The 20,815-nt window shown below is 39.6% G+C and overlaps 2 protein-coding genes across 3 annotated transcripts in view; one reads left to right on the top strand and one right to left on the bottom strand.

Moving 5' to 3' along the window:
* pde8b (phosphodiesterase 8B) overlaps positions 1 to 4,602 on the top strand; it is a 45,936-nt gene extending 41,334 nt beyond the window's left edge. For both annotated transcript variants that reach the window (XM_026173151.2, XM_026173152.2), the window contains exon 22: positions 853 to 4,602. In XM_026173151.2, the coding sequence (XP_026028936.1) occupies positions 853 to 962 (110 nt within the window). In that variant the 3' untranslated portion in view covers positions 963 to 4,602. The remainder of the gene's footprint in view (positions 1 to 852) is intronic.
* An 867-nt stretch (positions 4,603 to 5,469) lies between these two features.
* Positions 5,470 to 15,847, bottom strand: wdr41 (WD repeat domain 41). The gene is made up of 13 exons (XM_026173153.2): positions 15,464 to 15,847; positions 13,291 to 13,406; positions 12,324 to 12,372; positions 12,087 to 12,215; positions 11,926 to 11,988; positions 11,316 to 11,427; positions 11,152 to 11,214; positions 10,961 to 11,065; positions 10,243 to 10,427; positions 10,023 to 10,144; positions 8,174 to 8,259; positions 7,591 to 7,724; positions 5,470 to 7,509 (listed from the first exon to the last, which is right to left on the bottom strand). Exons 1-13 carry the CDS (start codon positions 15,509 to 15,511, stop codon positions 7,369 to 7,371), a joined length of 1,353 nt encoding a protein of 450 aa, XP_026028938.1. The 5' UTR covers positions 15,512 to 15,847; the 3' UTR covers positions 5,470 to 7,368.
* Positions 15,848 to 20,815: the final 4,968 nt, after the last annotated feature.

Raw genomic sequence — 20,815 nt, forward strand, 5'->3', positions numbered from 1 at the left:
TAGTCTCTCAGCTTGTGTGAAGTATCCAAGAGTCTGTGACAAGGGCTGATTTGTGAAGGCTGGAAGGCAGAAGGTTTCGAAACAGCAGTTCCTTTGTTGTGTCCCTGGTATTTATTGTTTAGATCCCAGTGCCAAAAAACAAACCATGGACAAAAAACCAGTGAATCAGTGACGTGGTCACTGGCGGCAAACACTAACTCATGCTTGTGGGGAGTGAAGGCTGGTCTATCTGGTCATTTCTTAATTCTGCTTGTATGACAAAGGTGTCAGAGTAATGTGTGTGGGGCTATATAAGTGCAGACCAGTCAGAGTGCTCATGCTTACCTAATCAATCACCAAATATGCCATCAATGTCCGAACTGGATCATAAAGTAATGGCCGTGTATGAGAAATGTGATGTTTCTTTTTCGTCACATGGACAGCTAGATGAACTGCTTACCTGGAAAACCATGGGACTATGAGAAAAAGGCACTGCGCACATTACCTATTACACACACCAAATCTGTCCAAAAGTGGTTTGAGGAAGCTTACAAAGAAGTCAAGATGATGATTTGGCCTACAAATGTTCTGATTGAGAAATTGTGGGATGTAATGGAAAATCAAGTCCAAACCATGGACGGTTTTATCTCCTGCCTTTCACACTTTGGTGCCAGATATCACAGGATATCGTCCACTGTCTTTTGTCTGAGCTATTTTGGTGAAACCAAGAGGATCTGTGCAATATTATTTCAATGATTTAATGGTTTGAATTTATAATTAGTTACTAACTATGACTGAAATCTGCCTAACAACACACATCTGTGTAGCCATGTTTGTTTTTAATTCTACCAACTTCAATGTGTCTCCTTGCAGCCTTTGCCACTCTTCCTGGCTTAATGGAGCACCTGTCGGAGAACTACAAATACTGGAAGACCTTGGATGAGATGAACTGTAAGAGTCTACGTCCTCCGCCTCCTTCGTGACCGAGTCCACATCCCCTCCTTACATATATCACTCCAAGCAGGGTAGGACAGTGAATGAAGCCCTGCGGTGGAACAGTTACTCTTTTCAGCTGGGATTTGACAGAAGTCCGTGACCTCTCAGGGGTTCCTGGATACGGCCTGAAAATTTTATAATCGGAAGAACACAGATATGCCGTTTCCATCTCAAATCACAGCCTCTTGTATGGTTCTAGCTGGAGGTGGTACCAGTAGAGAACAGGTGGTCACTGGAGGCTGTCTCCCTGTTGCCACTTTATGGCCCCCTAAAGTATATCTTGATAGCACCTCCATGGTACAGTGTGGACCTGATAGGTCACCTGACAATCTGTACCATACAGTGTAATACAACAGAAACCTGCACTTTAGCTAATCATGACATCTTACATTTTGAACTCCCTTTTTGTTGACTTTGCTTTTGGAAGTTTTCTTTAAAGCAAATATTTTCTTTCTGTATCTGTATACTGCTATAAAAGAAATATGGAAAGTAAAACGTGACAATTGCCAGAGGCACTGACTGAAAACAAGAATCTGAAGTGATCTGGGCATGCATTTTAGTACAAGCGAGTGCAAATCTCCATACTTCCTTTTTCACAGTTCCAGCTAGTAAAAGGTGCTTAGCTGGAATTAATCTTTGCATTAGCTGTGAAACAACGTAGAGACTTGTGTCTGGGACCAAATTCCCTTCAATCCCTGTCCATTTGCCCAGTTCAGACAAAATCTAAAAGAAAGGGCACTTCCAGGAGTACTTACCTATGTACCAGGGTGCAGTCCACAGATTGCCGATTGTAGGGCTATTTTCGTGACAAATGCTGGATCCTGAGATCATATAGCTGCAGAATACCTTGTAAAATGCCACCTGATAACCTACTGTCATTTCTTCTACATCACCATCTTACGTGCACTGTGAAAGCAGCTAGTGAGGATAATGAAGATCCTTGTCAAACCTGCATGTCCGAACAAATGGAGGAACAGAATTGCACTGTATCAGAGCTATTTAGTTACCAGATGTTACACTCATAGCTTTGTGACACTAACTGTAGACATTTTCACTCCCCCCAAAAATGATTGACTTGCGAGTATTTGAACAACATAGTTACTGGCTTTCTATTTGAGCCTATGCTTGGCAATTGGTCGGGGTACAGTGTGTCAGGTTTTGTAGTTGACATGTTTTTAGTGATGAAATGAAGCCCACATTGACCTGACAAACAGATGAAGGAGCTGCTAAACCGTGTTTAGATTGTAAAAGCACGGCTGCAAAGCCAGCATCTCTCTCTCGTTTGTGTTTTTTGCTTAAGCAGTTTTACTTAGGCTTGAATCCTGCAACCAAAATTCACACTGAAGACATTTGGCCCCTTTTTCGGTGGGGTGGGTGTCATTTGAATGATATGGCTTCCATCTACAGGTGGTAGACTCTAAATTTGTCATGTTGTCCGTGAATCAAATCAAACCAACACAAAGGCCCAATTTCAATCTGGCACTTCCACTGTGTGGAAGAGTCTGTTAATTATGAAGGAGGGCAGAAATAAAGCGGAAAAAGTCTGGGATGCCCTCACCTTTCTCAGGTGAAAACAGGTACTTCCAAACAGCTCCTTTGGAGATGTGCGCCGCTATGAGATGAATGTATTAATATGTCCATGACATATTGGAAAATACGCCGTGTTGTGTTTCAGTTTGATTCAGGTATTTTTAACATGCTCCAGGTCGTTATGGTGATTTTACATACTGCTCTCTGTTATTAGAATTTGTTGCAACAAAAATAAGAACAAATAAATTCAGATGCACTTTTAAAAACATGTACAAATGTAGAAAACTTCCACAAAAGTGTTTTTCATACTGAGATAGTCTTCAAACAGTCCTTCTTATCTGTAAGTGTGTTTCCTCCATGTAGCGAGTAAGTCAGCACAGGTGCACACTTGGTGTTTTGCGGACTCTAGAGCCCACCACCACATAATGCTTGTTGGAACAGCACTTAATGTGGCCTCCACAAAGTGCAAACAAAGTGAAAGGGTGTAGGTGGCTGGACTGGAATTGGTTTAGTATTATATTTCATCCTACTATGACTGAGGATGGAATACTACTATAATAATACTAGTCACTAGACTTGGATATTTAAGATCACCTCTGTTAAGCTTTAATATCAGAAGGTGAAAACAGCACTGGAATCCACTACTGCCAGCAGCAGAATCTTTAAAAGACTTTCATAATAAATTATTTTACAAATTCAAAAAATCAAAATGGCGATATCCAGATATCTATAGGCTACTAATGTGGTGAACTTCTGTGATTACCAGTTCTTGTCCCAACTCTCCAGCTCAGCTGCTGGTCTACATGTGCAAGTATGTGCGTGGTAATCCAGGAGACGCACATCAAGCAGTATTAACCAAAGGCACAGAGAGCTCTTTAGGGTGCCTTATTCTTTGGTCATCTTTACAGAACACAAGTATTTTTGTTGAAACATTTCCTCCTCTAGACATAAAAACAAAAACAAACTAAAAATAAAAAAAAAACACAAAAAGAAGAAAAGCCATATGTGTTTTAGATGTTTTTAAAACTAGGATATTTGGCCTGATGCATCACGGTCTGTGCTACAGTTCTGAGTTAGTCAGTGTTGACGGCCCCCGAAGCTTTTTCCATGTATTTTGTACAACTACGAGATTTTTAACGACAGAAGCTGAACCAGGTGCAGTTGGATAAAACGCACGTTCCTTGTTTGTTCACCTCCATGTTCGATGTATTCACACTGATGTTGTCATTATGCTGACGATGAAGGTCTTAATCAACGCCTTAATCCTGTTACGTCTCACTGTGTAGCTCTGCTATTGTTGCAATACACTGTAAACTACCTAATGTATCTGCTGTTCTTGTAAATACTCGGCCAATATTATTTTCGCTTTGCTTTTTACATATTTTGCTTTCATACCTTTTTATTGTGGATGTTATGTGTTGCTGTTAATTTCCAAAGTTATGTTTGTTCGGGTTTTTTTAGGGTGACTTGAAAAGCGGCTCCACCTCTGAATGTTTCATAGCTGCTATCGTTGACTATGAGAAGATATTTTTGCTAGTATACGATGAAGATTTCTATTCACACAGACAATACTTCAGATTTAAATGTCAGACAGTCTTTTCCATGAGCAGTAAAAAGCAGAATATGATGAGCTCAGTTACATTCGATTACAGCTGGTGACATAACGCTTTGCTTTGAATCTACTGAGCCAGAAGCAGATTGTATAACAGCTTGTTATATAAAGAGAAGCTTTCATCACTTACAAAGATTTCGATTTCCCTCTCATCAATAAAACTGTTGGCCGTGACTGCAAGAACGTGCCAGTTCTATCTTTTCTATCATTTACAACCATGACAATAATTAGAAAGTGATTGATAGATAGTATAGAGTGCGGAAAAATATTTTTTGAAAAATATGAGGGTCATTGGCCATGAGAACTGTGATGTTTTCAAAGATGTTACTGCCTCAAGCATAGTAGTTACAAAAGCTTTCCGTAAGAGCCGCCATGTTTGTTGAAAAGGTTTAATGTATTTTGCTCTCTCTGGTCTTATTTTGATGTTTTCTGTCAAACACAAAGTTGTATTGTGAGAGACAATTAAAAAGTTCTTTCAATATAAAGTTGTTACGTTTTTGGCACAAAGATGTTTTACAGGAATCCTTTCAAGCTGAAATGTTTGCCTTCTTCCCAAAAGTTGGAGGACAAAATCTAAACGATACATCTTTACAAAATAAAAGGAGTCACTTACCAGCATCCTGAAATCTAACTGAATAAGTTATGTGTATTTTGTTTAAAGGTATTTACTAATGTTTTTTAAAAATTGTTGGAAAAGATTCCAAAATTAACTAAAACTGTCCACCATCTCCGATCTGTGAGACATTAATTGACATAAACTACAGCTGGGATGTATTTTTATAATATAATATAATGTTGTACAAAACATGTTGTGATCAGGATGCAGTGCATCAAGTCCTTTAGTTGACGTGTTGATTAAATAAAGCCCACATTGGGCTGACAAAGGTGTGAAGGAGCTGCAGAGTCAGCATCTCTCTCTCGTTCGTGGTTTTTGATTAAGCAGTTTTACTTCGGCTTGAATTCTGCAACCAAAATTCACGCTGAAGACATTTGGCCTCTTTTTTCCAGTGGGGGGGATTTCTATGTTTTGACTTCCATCTAGTGGTGTTCTAGAGGTGATACACACTTTTATGCTACAGTTCTGAGTCGGTGATGATGCTCCCAAGACTTTTTCCTATGTTTTGTACAACTACGAGATTTTTAAAGCCAATATTATTTTTGCTTTAGCTTTCTACATATTTTGCTTTCATACATTTTTATTGTGGATGTTATTGTGGATGTTATGTGCTCCTGCTGTTTTTCAAGGTGACTTGAAAAGCAGTTCCACCTCTGAATGTTTCATAGCTGCTATCACTGACTATGAGAAGATATTTTTGCTAGTATACGATAAAGATTTCTATTCACACAGACAATTTAAATATTTCAGATTTAAATGTCAGACAGTCTTTTCCATGAGCAGTAAGAAGCAGAATATGATGAGCTCAGTTACATTCGACTACAGCCAGTGACAGAACACTTTGCTTTGAATCTACTGAGCCAGAAGCAGATTGTATAACAGCTTGTTATATTTTAAGAAAATCCTTCATCAATTGCAAATTTTCCTCTCATCAATAAAACTGATGTCCATCAGTCCATCAGTGCAATAATGTGCCAGTTCTGTATTTTCTATATATTACAGTCCATCTGGAAAGTAATAATAGCATCTTAATCTGTTCCACATGAAACAGCCATATTCCAACATGGATAATATTAATTTTCATACATAATTTAACACACAACACCCCTTAATGACAAATGAAAAAAATGCTTAAAAGTCTTTGACACCCACAAGTATTTCTGAGTGTGACCTTACAGGCTTGGCACACCTTTTTGGGGGAAGTTTCTGTCATTCTTTTTTCTTCTTTGCAGCACCTCTGCAGCTCCATCATGTTGGTTGGGAGCGTTGGCGCACAGATATTTTCAGATCTCTCCAGAGATGTTTGGGTTCCGGTCTGGACTCTGGTTGGGCAACTAAAAGACCTGATGCTCCAGACATGATGCTTAGCATTCAGGCCAAAGAGTGCAATCTGTGTTTCATCAGACCGGAGAATTTTGTTTCTCATCTGATAAAAAGGAAGGGCTCCCATCTGATAGCACTTCAGGTACCTTTTGGCAAACTCCAGCTGAACTATCATGTGGCTTTTACTAAGCAATCACTTCCACTGGTCACTGTATCATACAGGCCTGGGTAGAGTGCAGCAAAAATACTTGTCCTTCCGGAAAGTTTTCCTCTCTCCATAGAGCAACGCTGGATTTCTGTCAGTGGCCATTGGGTTGTTGGTGAACTCCCTGACTATTGCTGAGACTGGCCAGGCAGCCAACTCTTGGAAGAGTTCTGGTGGTTCCAAATGTCTTCCATTCATGGTTGATGGAGGCCACTGAGCTCACTGTGACCTTTAATGCTGCAGATATGTTTCTTTTTTCCCCCAATCTCTTCATCGATACCAGTTTCTGAGGTAAAGGCCATGAATACTTATATAAATCTTATATTTTCATTTTTTGGTTTCCATAGATTCACAAGAATTTCAACTCTTTTCACTCATTATGGGGTAGTATGTGTGGAATTTTAAGTAAAAATTAATTCAATTTATTCTGGAATAAGGCTGTAACAGGAAAAACATGTGGAACCTGTTCTGCAAATACTTTCCAGACACACTGTATAATCATGGCAATAATTAAAAAGTGATAATGTATAGTGTGGAAAATATTTTTGAAAAATACAAGCATTATCGAATGATGCCACTGCTAAAGCACTGTCATTCTCATAACTCTCAAAAACACAAAGCATATTGTCAAACTATATTAAAAAACCAAACAAACACACAAAAACAGCAATAGTGCAAATGATTACACGTATAAGCTGCTGAACCTTCCTCTCATTGCACTGCTAGATGATCACAACAGTGCTTCTTGGCACATGGAAGCAGACCTACACAACATGAAGAGGCACAAATGTATATCTACAGTAAAGCCTGAGCAGGAATTGAATTGGGCTGTACTAATGTAAAACCATAACAGACTGTGTTTGGTACAAAATGACTTATGTCAGCATCACAGTGCTCAAACACTCCAGTGTGGAAACAAAAGTACTGTTACATTTGGAAGATGAGGTATTTACAGACAGTTTATAGAATTTAAGGTAATACACATCTTCAGTCCAAAGGCAAAGTGAATAAATGTAAACACCAACCATTACACTAACATTTAAATCATTTGTGAACACCATTAAGCATCAACCTCCCAACTTTTTTTTAAAGCGAGTGACATAAATGTCAAAGTCCTCCCCTCTCCTCCAATTTCTGGAAAAGGGCCAGGCTGCGGAGACGAGACTGTCTTTCTCCGTTCTTCCACAGAATGAGCAGGTGGTCCGCCGAGCATGTAACCAAACCTTTCTCCGTGAAACTTACGAACATCTGAAATAAGTCCAAAAGACATTACTGCAGCCCTGGCATTACATAATTATAAGAAAGAACTTTAGTTTAAGCCTTATGTACCTGGACTGCTCCTGAGTGTCCAATCAGATCTCCAGTCAACTCTAGCATCCTAATGTTGGGAATGTCTATAACCTTCTTTGAAGGAGGCCCAGATTGTTTGTTTGAACGGCCAAAACTCCACATCCCAAAGAACCCTGTCGCGTGGACAGAAAATTACTGTTACAGGATACCCAAGGAAACTGTACTTGTTGCTGATGATATTGCTGTTAAAAATTTATTTTCTGTGTTTACGGGTAGAGATGACAGATGACAGGATAGGCTAAAAACAGCATTACCATGACTGTCAGAATAGTAACTAATAGGTCTGCTCTAAACGTCATAATAATGATGTGACAGGAACACTGACTTGTGCTAACCTGCTACACACCACTTTTATTTCATATACACAATACCACGTCTGGCCAACATTACAGCACTCCCACCTCCACACACACATTCCTCAGTCTTTAAAGTTTCCAGTCATAATTATTCATAAGTAAGTAATAGATCATGGGGAATCTAGTTTTAGCAGTGTGTGTGTGTGTGTGTGTGTGTGTGTGTGTGTGTGTGTGTGTGTGTGTGTGTGTGTGTGTGTGTGTCTCACCTGAAGAAGCTGGTTCAGCCGGCAAAGGCAAGTCTTGGATCTCCCACATCCTCACACTGCCATCTTCAGAGCAGGACATCAGCTCACTAAAACAGAGGCAGTGTCACACACATACACACACAGATTGTCTGCATAGCAACAGCTATTTGAATAATAGTCGCAGGCTGATTTACTGCTAGATAATTATATTGAAAACAAAACTATTAATTATTAAATTTGATTAAAAATGCACTGGTTCATGGCTGTCCAAAAAAATCTTTTATCAGTGAAAGATATGACTCCCTACATATTTATCATGTGGCCGTCTTGTCTTGTAGGCATAAATCTACTAATGTTTAGATAATAAACAGAAGCTTGATTCACAGTAGAGAAGGCACAGAAGCCAACAAAGCCTTAAGATTCAGTCTATGAGGGTTCAACATTACATAAACCAGGAATAATGAGGCTTCCCTTAGTGTTATGGATGAAAACAGCAGGAAGGCAGTATTGGCGCTACAGCTGAACTACATGAGGGTTGACTCAGTGAAAGAGAGAAAATATTTCAGCCTGGAGTTGATTTGAGCACCTGTAACTCCATTAAAGTGTCCTTTATCAAAACACCTGTTCAACAACTTCAGAGGAAAAGCAATTATTTCAGCTCCACCACAAGTTTGTTTCACACAGCAAGACAATATGTTAAGAACAAGATAAAACATCAGCTGACTGTATGACTGCTTGTTTAGTTTTCCATAATCTTTATATTTGGAAGATATCTTTTTAAACTGTCTACAAGCCCAGTCTTTCATACCTGCAGCTTTCAGAGATTTACTCCACCGCATTTATTTCAAAGTTGTAGTTACTACTTATTTTGCACATTTAGATCCTTTATACAATAAGACTTATTGAATTGGGTGGTGCCCTGTATAAAACCATGGACAAAAAACAAGAAGTAAAATCAGCAAACTTTGGTAAGATAAAAGTAACTTTTGACTGGTACTGTACATGCTCTTAAGAATTAAGTAAAATATGTCCTGACCTATGAACCTGACTGAGACTGTTTTTAATTTTGCGGCTAACTCAGACTTTAATAACATTACAGTGCTGACCTGCTTCTCTGAATTAATTTGGCTAACAGTCACTGCTCATGAACATGTTACTCTAACATGAACATGTTACTATAGAGTCAGTCTCACTCCCTCTTGAAAGTTGAGTAAATTGTACTAAGCTTTCACTGATCCTTTGTCTAACGTTTCCCCACAAGTAATCTAATCACGTTGCCGTCATAGCAATCACCAGACTCTCATCCTTCAGTTGGACAAACTCCAACTCAACCATCTTGATCTGCAGTTGTTCGGTTATGAAGATGAGCTGTGAGTTGGAGGGTCACCCCAACCACAACCAACAGCAGGTATAACTTAGACACTATGATTCTTACAACTGTAGTGTCTATGGTCAGCATGTAGGAAGTACCACATAAAGATTTTTCATTTTTTACATTTGACCTCATTTCATATCTGCCTTTCTTTCAAGTTGAAAGAAACTCCATCATGCTACCCTTATCTGATTTTTACTACACTACAAACCGCTCAAGTACTTTTCAAAAGAACAAAGAAAAACCAAATGAATACATACAAAATACAAAAGTATTCCTTTAAAAGTTAATACTAACCAGAGAGTGAGCTCTGAGGGTTTCTTTTTTATGAATGTATTCAAGTAAGCATAGATCACCGTGGAGTGCATGTGCAAACTGCCCAAGCTACAGCTATTGATTTTTAGGTGGGTTGTTTAGTTTTCCTTTCAGAAAGTATTTTGCCCGTGTGTGTTCTAGAGGGTAAAAAAAAGAAGTCTTAGAAAAGGTGTAAGATCTTACCAGTCAGACAGCAGCATGGTGTGTAACACATTAGAGTCGTGGGCAACCTTTCTGTAGGCCACCACGCTTCTGGTCTGAACACTGTAGACGTAGAGACCGCTGCCCACAGCAGCAAGGATGAGCTACAAAACACACAAACAGAAAGTTCTCATTTTAAATGACAATAAAACAACAGAGTATTCCCAGTATACAAGCCCATCCTGCCCTTTCCTGTCCTCACATTTCCATTGGTGGTCAGGTGCTGAATGGACATCTCGCTGGGTTTAGGAGCCCCCATTCGTATTTCAGTCTGATTGTAGTCTTGAGACTCCTCCCAGAGAATGTGTTCATAGGCCAGGAGGTTCCACTCAGTCGCATTCCATAAGATCAACTCACCCATATGGGACCCGCTGGCGAAGAGCCCGTCTGAAGAACACAAGAGGAAAAGGCATGAGTCCAGGGCTACAAACACAGTGAGAATAAAGTGTTGACATAGCTTCTAAATGTATCAAACCTGGTGACCACGTGATGGCGGCTGTGGCTGCAAACAGTCCTAGAGACTCTACAGGAAAAGAGCTTACCGATTTAAATACTCTGTAAAAATGAGTTCACGGTCTCAGCTCCTCATTTTGGGTTAAAAAGTGAAGTCTATTTTGTAAATCTTGGACTATGTTTCACCAAGGAGGATTATCTGTGGCCACTAATTAGCTAACGGCTGGTGATTGGAAAGTCGACAGCCAGTGAGAAAGCAGTTTAACAGTGAGACACGCACATCTTTGTCAGACCCGTTTTAGTTTTTTTAGTTTTTAAATCAAGATAACAAAGGGTGAAAATGCTAATCTCAAGCCTTTGAAACAGATCTTCAGTAGCTACATCCACCTTTTACACGGTCTGTGGGTTCAAAATGCAGTCTCTTTGCAGCTTAAAAATCAAACAGACACACCGAGTTTCAGACTGACCATTGACGTTGATAAGAGCTCGGATCTGATCCTGGTGGTCGGAGAGGCAGCGGATCTCAGCCACTGACAGAGAGGAATCAGCAGAAACTGTCAAGCTGTAGATCACTGCAAAGACAAAGGAATATTTTGTTTCAAATAACGCACTTTTAATCTACTGATCTGTTCATCCGCACCATATTTTGTGCTCTTACTTATTTTTTTATCCATGGCAGCTGCTATGTAGTTCTTCGGCAGTTCAATCAAAGCAGTGATTCCTTCGACACGTCAAAACACAAAAACATTGATCAGCGTCAGCGGCCAGCACGGTTGGTGTAACAGTAAAAATGTGGTTGTGCGACGGACATTTTTTTCTCACCAGTATCACTGTGGTTGGGTCGCTGACACTGCAGCTGAAAGTCTCTATTCCACACGCATAGTTCTTCCCCACCAGAGAGCCACACACACAGTCGCTCGAGCACCAGCAAACACTGAGACAGACACACAGCTGGATCAGGATGTGAAATATCATTTTAGATTTTTTTTTTTTAATTGTTTTAGATTTTTAATTTCTATATACACCAAAATAATTTGGTGGAAAATTCATCCTTAAGAAAGGCACTAAGGAAAAAAATGCCAACATCAAGAGATGATGAGCAGATCCTGACGTTTCTAATGAAGAAAAGGAAGAAACTGAGATTCTGGATTCATCCAATTCTCACAAGAAGGCAGCGACAGAGACAATTGGATGGTTTGATCCAGCAACTGAAGCTGTATCATGAGTACATTTGTACAACACTGTTGAAGATGTCAGTGGGGCAGTTTGGTATTATTTTACTATTTGTATATCCAGGATTGGAGCGCATTTTAAAACTGTGTATACACAGTTTTCCATTTTCACTTCCAAAAATAAATAGCTGATAATACAGATGCAAGATGTGTGTGTGTGTGTGTGTGTTTTTAGGGATTTCAAAGGTGTTTTTTGCTACCTTTACAGAAGAATGAAGATCTGAAATGGTCTGGACCCTGTTGCCTGTATCAGGGTCCCACAGCTGACATGCAGGATTAAGGAGAATCAAGCCTGAATCACAAAGTCATGAATTACTCATGAAACACTTGCTGTACATTTGTGTGCATTGTTTCAGGATACACTGAGGCTTCGGTCTGAAGAGGCAGTGATAAGCGAGGTGTTCAGTGTGACTTCATTTTTGCAGGTGATGGTGGTTATGGCTGTTATCTGCTGAGAATGGCCTCTCAGCTCCTGCAGCCTCTCCCCAGTCTAGCAATCGGACAAGCAAAAATAAAAGCAATTAGCAATTAGTCCCACTGTGCTGTGTGCAATTTCGCAAGACGCAGAAAGAAAGAAAAAAAACTGGCAGCATATTACCTCAACATTCCACACCAAAACAAGGCCATCATCCCCTGCTGAGGCACATCTGGGTAACATGAGAAGAAAGGTAAGAGTTATTTCTTGAATTTAGACTCCTGTGTCACACTGGCCCCTCAGCTGAGAATTGTAGGACTGGCAGGACTCTGCTTTAGCAGGTCGACTAGTCAATTGCAGATACAACCTATTCATACAAGGAATCATTTCCTGCAGCTTCATCTCCACCGAGAAATGTTAAAAAAAAAATACATCTGTCCTGGGGCTTATCGCGTTACTTGCTTTCTGACCCTGAACCATCCAAACTGCCTGTTCCCAAAACCAACAGACAGGATGAGCGGATAAAACAGAGACAAAATGAGAAGAGAGGAAGTGTTGAGGATACATTTTCAGACTTCAAAAGCAATCTGGAGAGAATTTTCTGGCCTTTGCCCCCAACTGTGGACCTGTGAGCAGAGAGGACGAGACCCAAAGGAGGAGGTGATTACTGGAGGAGACCAGGCGTAAAGCAACCCCCCCTCCACCCTGACATACACACACACTTAGGTCGGGTATAAATCCCAATCTTACACTTATGCAGGTCCACTCTGCCATCCCAGTGTGTAGCATGCTTCCACAATACAGCGCAAACGAGGAGAGCAGGTGCAAACCTTTATATGTGTGTGTGTGTGTGTGTGTGTGTGTGTGTGTGTGTGTGTGTGTGTGTGTGTGTGTGTGTGTACGGACAGTATTAAAAGGCTTTGGTTATACTGTACCATGCACACACCATCACATAGTGGTGATGATTGGGCTCCTGTCATGCTCTGTAAGTTTGTTGTAGGTGAGGATCTCCTGTCAATCATAGTGGGATGGAGGCCAGCCAAGGGTAGAGAGGAGAGAGGTTATAGAGGGAAAGAGAGATAAGAGAGGGCAGGAGAGGCGAGAGGGAGGGTTGGGGAAGGGGAGAGGGGGCCGTTTGCGGTCGGCTTACCTGAAGTCATCAATCTGCACCAGAAATCGAACAATGTCAAAATGTCCTTTCAGCACCTGCAGCTCAGTGAAGCAGTTTTTGGGCTGTTCCTCTCCAATGCACAGCACAGGGCTTTTCTGCAGACACAAGAGGGAAAGCAGTGAGACAAACAGGCCGCGGTGCTGTACACCCAGCCCTGAGGCTGAGAGTAGATAGGGAAGACAAGAGTACGGGAAGAAAGAAGTGGAAAGCAAACTTGTACTTCTAAGCAAATATATTTTTAAGGGATACAAATTGGCATTTATATTTTTATTCACTTTTGTTTTTGTTACTTTACCCATCTTACAAAAAAAGAATAGCCATCGCTGCATTCTGATTTTATATCAAAAACATGACAAATATACCAGCTGTTCAATTGTTACTTTTTCTGTAGAGTGAGTTGTTTTGCTTCTCATACTTAAATCCCAACTGGCAATATGTTGGAGTTTTTTGTCATATGTACAATAAGATGGGTGGAGGGTTTCATTACTTCCCTGATATTGTTACTACTCATGAACGTGCTTAACATTTAGTGCCTGTTACAGGTTTCTTATGGAAGCACTTTGCATTGTTATCCTGAAATACCTTTTTGACACAGCTGATAAGGCCTATGTTTTATAGGCTAAACTGTTTTGGAATAGCTAGCGATATACATATTATATAGGTAATTCATGTTCTACTTCATAATGTAAGTGGGCTTCTCAGCAACCATCATACATTTCAGTCTATGTCCTGTCCACAAAGTATAAGCATGGTCTGACACCACCATGTTAAAATACTACATCTCTGATATTGGCCTTACTTTGAGAATAAAGCCAGCATAAAATATTTTGAGCATTGAGTTTAGTAACAAGGAAATTATCTGTCTTTTATCAAACTGAAAATAACAAAAAAACACTATCACTTTATTATTATTATTATTATTATTATTATTATTATTAACTGCTTTTTTAACGGATTGTTAAAGTAAATACAGAATAAATCATTGACATGGCAGCAGTTCAGTGCATTCATTAGCAGGTGGACTTGGTAAAAACAACCTGCTGAAGTTCGAACTCAGCATGCGAAGGATGAAGAAAAGTGATTTAAGTGAGTGAACGTGGAGTGCCGGACATGCTGGTCTGACTATTTCAGAAACTGCTGATCTACTGGGATTTTCCTGCACAGCCATCTTTAGGGTTTACAGAGAAATGTCCAATGAGAAAATTTCTAGTGAACAGCAGTGAAAAAGTCAGAGATCAAAGGAGAACAGCCAGACTGCTTTGACCTAAAATGGGGACAAAAGCAAATCCAACAACCATTTATTACAGCCAAGGCGTGTAGAAGAGCACCTCTGAAGACACAACACACCAAACCTTGAAGCAGATATGAAATGTTGCCCAGTCTGATAAGTCTCCATTTCTGCTTTAAAATTTGGATCGTAAAGTCAGAATTTGGGAGTTAAAAAACAAAACAAAACTTGAAAGCATGGAATAGTTCTGTCTGGTGGTGATAAAATGGTCTGGGGATAGTCAAAAGAGCCTGGATGACCTGGATGACTGTGAACCTTCACAGAGATGCGGTGTCGGGGATAGTTTTTTGGCACACTTTGGGTTCCTCAGTATCAAGTGATCAACAGTTAAACATCAAATCCTATCAGAGTATTGTTGCTGACCATGTCCATCTTTTCATGGCCCCAGTGAACACATCTTCCGATGATTGCTTCCATCAGAACACAACATGTTACAAAGCTCAGATCACATTAAGATGGTCTCTTTTACATGACAATGAGCTCCTGTGCTCATATGGTCTCCAGTCACCAAATCCCAGTCTACCATGGGATTGGGATGTGAAGGAATGGAAGATGGCAGCAACTGTGTGTGACCACTACAAAGGTAAAAGGGTGTCCAACCCAGTACTAGCAATGTGTAACTAGCAAAGTGACCGGTGAGTGTTTATGCCTGTATTTAGTGGATATTTATATCACATACTGAGACAGGCTTCCTGAACATGGAGGTACAATCTGCTTTGGAATACATGAGTCTTTGGAGGAGAGGAGCGTTTATGGGACAAATTACAGCATATTTCCATAAGTTACACAGGTAGACTCATAAAATCATCACATACATTTCCAAACAAGGTATGCTGCAAACACGAGCTCCCAGGCTCAGCTTACCTCCGCTGAGCTCTGAGCTTCCCGACCACCGAGAATCCACCGGAGCATGACGTCAGCCGGTCAAACACAGTAAAGCCAGTTTTTACAAACGCTTCTCTGAACACGAACCCAAAACTCAAAGCACAACAAAGCAGCTAGCTAACGTTACAAGCTTCTCTATCTGAAAAGTCCCCAGCGTCACACAGAAACAGCCTCTCGCCGTTTTCACTGTGAGGAAGCTTCGGCGGGTAACGCTTCGGTTTGTTGGACAGATAATTTAATTTCGCCAGAACTGAGAGAGTCACGTTAATACTGCAGTTTTCAGCTACATGTTTCAAAAGGTTTTCAGTCACGACCACAACAAACCATTCATGTGACTCGCACTACGGAAGCTTTGCATGGACACGATTCACTGAAGTCGAATGATAATTGGGAAGTAAATATATTTAGACCGCTGCGCATTTTAATGATTTCATGGACTTTTGCGACACTTGGAAAACTGAACCCAGCATCCACTCAGGCAGTGTTTGTATTCGTTTGTGTGTTTTGCTTAAAATAATCTGCCCATGCCTATTTAAAACTAATAAATCTGCACTCCGAAATTGCTTTACTTTTCAGCATAATGTTACATTAAAGCTTGAAATGTATTAATAATAATAATAAAAATACTGAATTAACAATTGGGCGATATAAATAAATAACGACATAAATGCAATTAATGATAAAATAATAAGCTACACACGTTGAAAGCATAGATCTTGATAGAAATAGCAGTGGACCTGTAGAAACCAAAAACAACTTAATCCGGAGGGGTTGTTTTGTTGTTGTTTTTGTTTTGTTTTTTACTTTGAGATTCTCATTTATGAATTTCCGTCTCGAACAGGGACTGACAGAAATCTGGTCTTGAGCAAGGTCAGTCTTTGGAACAACCTCAATGAATCCTGTTACAAAGGTAACACATGTTGAATTTCAGTCAAAAGTGAAATCACTTTTTTATGTTGGTCACACCAAACCTGGGTCTCAGTGCACTTTTAAGCTCAGTAGCGATATAAGCAGATTTAGTTAAATATAACCAATAAAACCCAGGTTGCCTTTTTGGTACATAGGCGAGTCAGATGCAAGGCCTGCAAATCCACAGCAAAAATTACTTGCTGTTGAGAAAATGAGGGAAACAGTCTAATCTGGGAAAGCTGGATGTATTTTTTTTTAATATTTTAAACAGTTATTACTCAAAAATGAAGCTTTTTATGCTCCACTTTAAGAAATATTCTGCAGATATACATGAAAACAGCCTAGTACTATCAAATTATTTACATTCATCAGTCTGCACAATGAAGCTCAAACATTCAAGATTGCTAAAACACATTTTGGAATCAGGTCAGATCTTTAAATGAGCGTCATTCCTCTTCGTACAACTAGATGGCAGTGTGTAACAATAACACAAGATCAGAAGAAGTCTCAAAACTCTACTAGTGAGGAAAATCCTTTTTTTTAATCAGTTGTTTCCTTTTGTATAAAAAAATTATGATGTAATTCTTTTTTTTTATATACAGATGGGTCAGTTCAGCATTTTCTGCCCACAGTTTCCTCTCTTCCTCTTGTTTATTTTTTTTCCTTCATCGACTTCTGCAATAATGCTGACCTTCTCTTCAACCAAACCTTCTTCCTCAGCTTTACAATCTCTTTCTTTGAGTGTATTCCCTGTTAACACACACATACACACACACACACACACACACGCGCACCCCTAGCTGAGTCTGCTCCTGCTCCCCCAATTGAGACGACACGCAGTGTAGGGCCTGTGACCTTCATGGTGGCTCAGATCTGTGGCTGGCACTGATTTCTGATTTAGTGTCGATCCGCTGCGCTTGTCAGGGGCTGCGAGGTGCTTTCCATGCGGTAATAGAAAAGCTCAAGGGCAGCTAGAGAAAGGAGGAGGGTTAGGGCAAGGGATCGGTTGAGGTGGAGTGAATGGGTTTTAGATGTGAGAATGTTTGTTTTACTACAGTATCTGTTAGATATCTGAATGGATGGGTCAAAAATTTAGATTGCAGAGCACTGTTTTGAATCAATATATAATTATTAGAAAAGTTGTGACTCGTGATCCTGTTACTGAGAGTCTACTGTTACTGAATAAATTGTGCTAGATGAAAAGTCAGAGAATGAGAAAAATCAGAAGAACATGTGGCCATGATGGTAGCACTTGTTAGTGTTTCAGGATTGAATGAATTGGATCAAGTGGCAGATATTATTATGTAAACAATGTAGACAATCCAAGATTTTTGAAAAATACAGGAAATAAGGTTGATAGAGAGAACAGAAGTTAAAGAACAGATTCAGGTGCGCAGTGGGAAGAAATGTGGAAAAGAGGGTTTGTTGAGTGCAGTAGCCGAGGAGGACGAGGTGTCAAATATGACCAATGGTAGAAATCATCTAAGATGTGAAAGCCCTGATGTGATTGTCACTGAAGCACTAAAGACCAACAGATTCAGGGTGAGAAAGAAAAGAAGTCTGTGTGCTCCCTCTTTCTCCACCATAGTGCCTGATTTCACCCCCTATCTCCAGCCTGTAAGGAAAACAAATGGTTATGATGATGGAAAAGAAATTAAGTAGTAATTTAACAAAGGGCCAACAACAGTATTCAATAACACACTCCCTCCCTTGCTGTTCAGAGGGGTCTTGTAGAGAGATAGGCTCATTCCTGACCAACACACTTCACTGTCCCTCTTCATCAGGCGTTCACTGTGTTCTGCTTTATCTACTGAGGGCCTGCTCCACTTAGACCTGAACACACAGGGCAGCACCTTTATAAGTTCGCAGCTAATGATAATAATAATAATATTCTTTTATTTGTAGGGCAAAACATAATTACAGAGTTCTTTGCAGAGCCAAATAGAAAATCACACGTAAAATTGAAAAAATAAATCAATAAATCAATAAATAAAATGTAACATAAACCTATTTTGTAAATTTCTTTATAAAGCTACTTTAATATATTCTGCTTCTCTGAATTGTTTGGGGACACTCAGCTTTATGTACATTCATTGCATAAAAATCTTTGAAATTGTTTATTTGTTTCGTCTTTTCTTTTTGGGGATGCTGAGGATGCTCCATTTTAATGTGATAGTAGTCACTTGTCCGAAAGAAAGGTAACCAAGGTAACATTTAGCATTATTTCACTCTAAATGGGAGTATAATGACCTAAATACCACCAAAAATAAATAAATGACTGAGACTGTAAACTCATCGAAAGATTTTTACTACCATCATAAATTAAGAAAGAAGAGTATGGTGAAAGGTTTGGTAATTTTCTTACAGACCTATGTACAGAGTTCCCTTTGAAACCAGAAGATTCACCCTTTACTGGCTATTAGAAGATAAGCATGTTTAAGGCACTTCCCATTTTGATTTACTTTACAGACCTTTGAGTCTACTTCCTTCTTATATGCAACAGACACACTTGGTAAAGTCGTGGATGGAGATCAGAGCATTGTCAAATATTTTGCCACAATGTGCAGTGAACATGCAATTTTGTTGCCTTTGAAATGGTTGTTTTGAAGTCAGGCGTCAGGTAGCCAACCATTGCAGTCAGTTGCTAGTTTCAGGCTGACTTTGGTGACGGTGATATAACACTATAGCAATTTGGAGACAGGTTGTGCAATTGTCTTGTGATCAAAAATGGTCACCCAGTCGTTGATGTTGATGCATACCTCTGAATGCTCAATTGGTCTTTGGAATTATTTTGGAATTATTATGAATTTTACTTCAGGATGATCCCAGAGTACCCTTCCTTTCTTGTAGATGCAGTGGATGTGCAAGTAGCAATTTAGGCCTTTGTGTAAGATGTGTTCAGGCTCATAGCAAGAAAGTTAGCAAAATAGCTCTAGCTAACAAGTTTAGGTTTATTAAATAAGCTAATCACAGTCAAACCTTAGAAACACATAATTATTTGTAACTGTTAACATTTCTCCATATTACAAGTAACCTTTGGAGCTGTTTGAGACGTCTGTGTCTATTTGTGTTGCTGCTGTCATGATTAAAAACCCACAGAAGTGACTGTCAGCAGCATCTTGAGCTTTCTCTTGACATCAAAATTGTCTTTTCTTCGTTATCCTGTGCTGATCCTTTAAATTCGTAGGTTCCTCCTGCGCCTAATTTAAACAGAAACAGGATGTGCACTTGACTTTAATCTACATTGCAGGTAATGGTGGTCTGGGGCTGACCAGGACGGAGGAATGCATTTAAGCATCTGTCATTGTGATTTGTCACATGAGCATGACTCTAATTGCTGTGTTTCAGTCATCATGGGTTAATGATCAGCCTTGACCTGCAGTATTACATACGTACAGATTACACATGAGGGTGGAAAGATTATTTTTACACAGCACCAAAACTTGGGAGATATTACACCAATACAATATAAAGCTGCCAGTTCTCCTTTATTCTGTATTATCTTCCTCTCTGCCTAACTGATCATCACTGTCTCAGTCTCTCGTCCCTCCTCCTCCCCCTCCCTCATTTGGTGACCCTCTAATGTTCTGTTCATTTTCTCTTATGAATAGATAATGGACAAAAATCAAATCTCTTCATTTGCATGTAATACAATTAAGACCTTTTCAAACAAAGACAAATGGAGGGAGCAGCGAGATGTCAGTCAGCCTCGTCAGCGAGTGAGCAAAGACAGCATCAGCGAACCTCCCCATTTTAACGAAAATTAATAAAACCTTCAAATGGAATTTTCTTGCCACCATCTGGAATAACGATCACCGAGACACTACGAGACTCTGCCTGTCAAATAACATTAAAGCTCCCATGAATTTGGATTCATAGCATGGATCTGAAGCCACCAATGTATCCGTACCCCTTAAAACTAAGAGGATAAGATTTTTGGGACGTGTGGCCTGAACTGACTTCAGACATAAATTTCTTTTTTCTCTGTAGCTTGTTTTATGAGATATATTGCATTATAATTTTAATATAATTTTTACACTGCTATTTAAGTATTGGTCAATTGGTTTTAATAGTGTCAGCTTGATATCTATATTAGACTATAACTAAGCAATGTAAACTTCAAAGAGCACTTATTATGCTCATGTTAAATAAAGTCTGATTTGATATGATCGCATTGATAGATACAATCATATTTGGGTGAAAGGCTGGAGCCTTTCATAATTCTATTAAAAATGCCCCCAAAAGACACCAGCACTGCAAGCATGGTGAACAGGTCAACCTCAGTGGATGCAATTAGTCGAGGAGAGATCAATACAAGGGAGAAGAAGAGAGTCAGTGTCGCTCAGTCACAATATAGTAAAAACTGCTTGTTTCTGGATGATTTCATCAATCACCTGGCGCAAAGTAACCAGTCTACAGACA

Source organism: Astatotilapia calliptera, chromosome 7 (assembly GCF_964374335.1).
Source record: "Astatotilapia calliptera chromosome 7, fAstCal68.1, whole genome shotgun sequence".
Lineage (NCBI taxonomy): Eukaryota > Metazoa > Chordata > Actinopteri > Cichliformes > Cichlidae > Astatotilapia > Astatotilapia calliptera.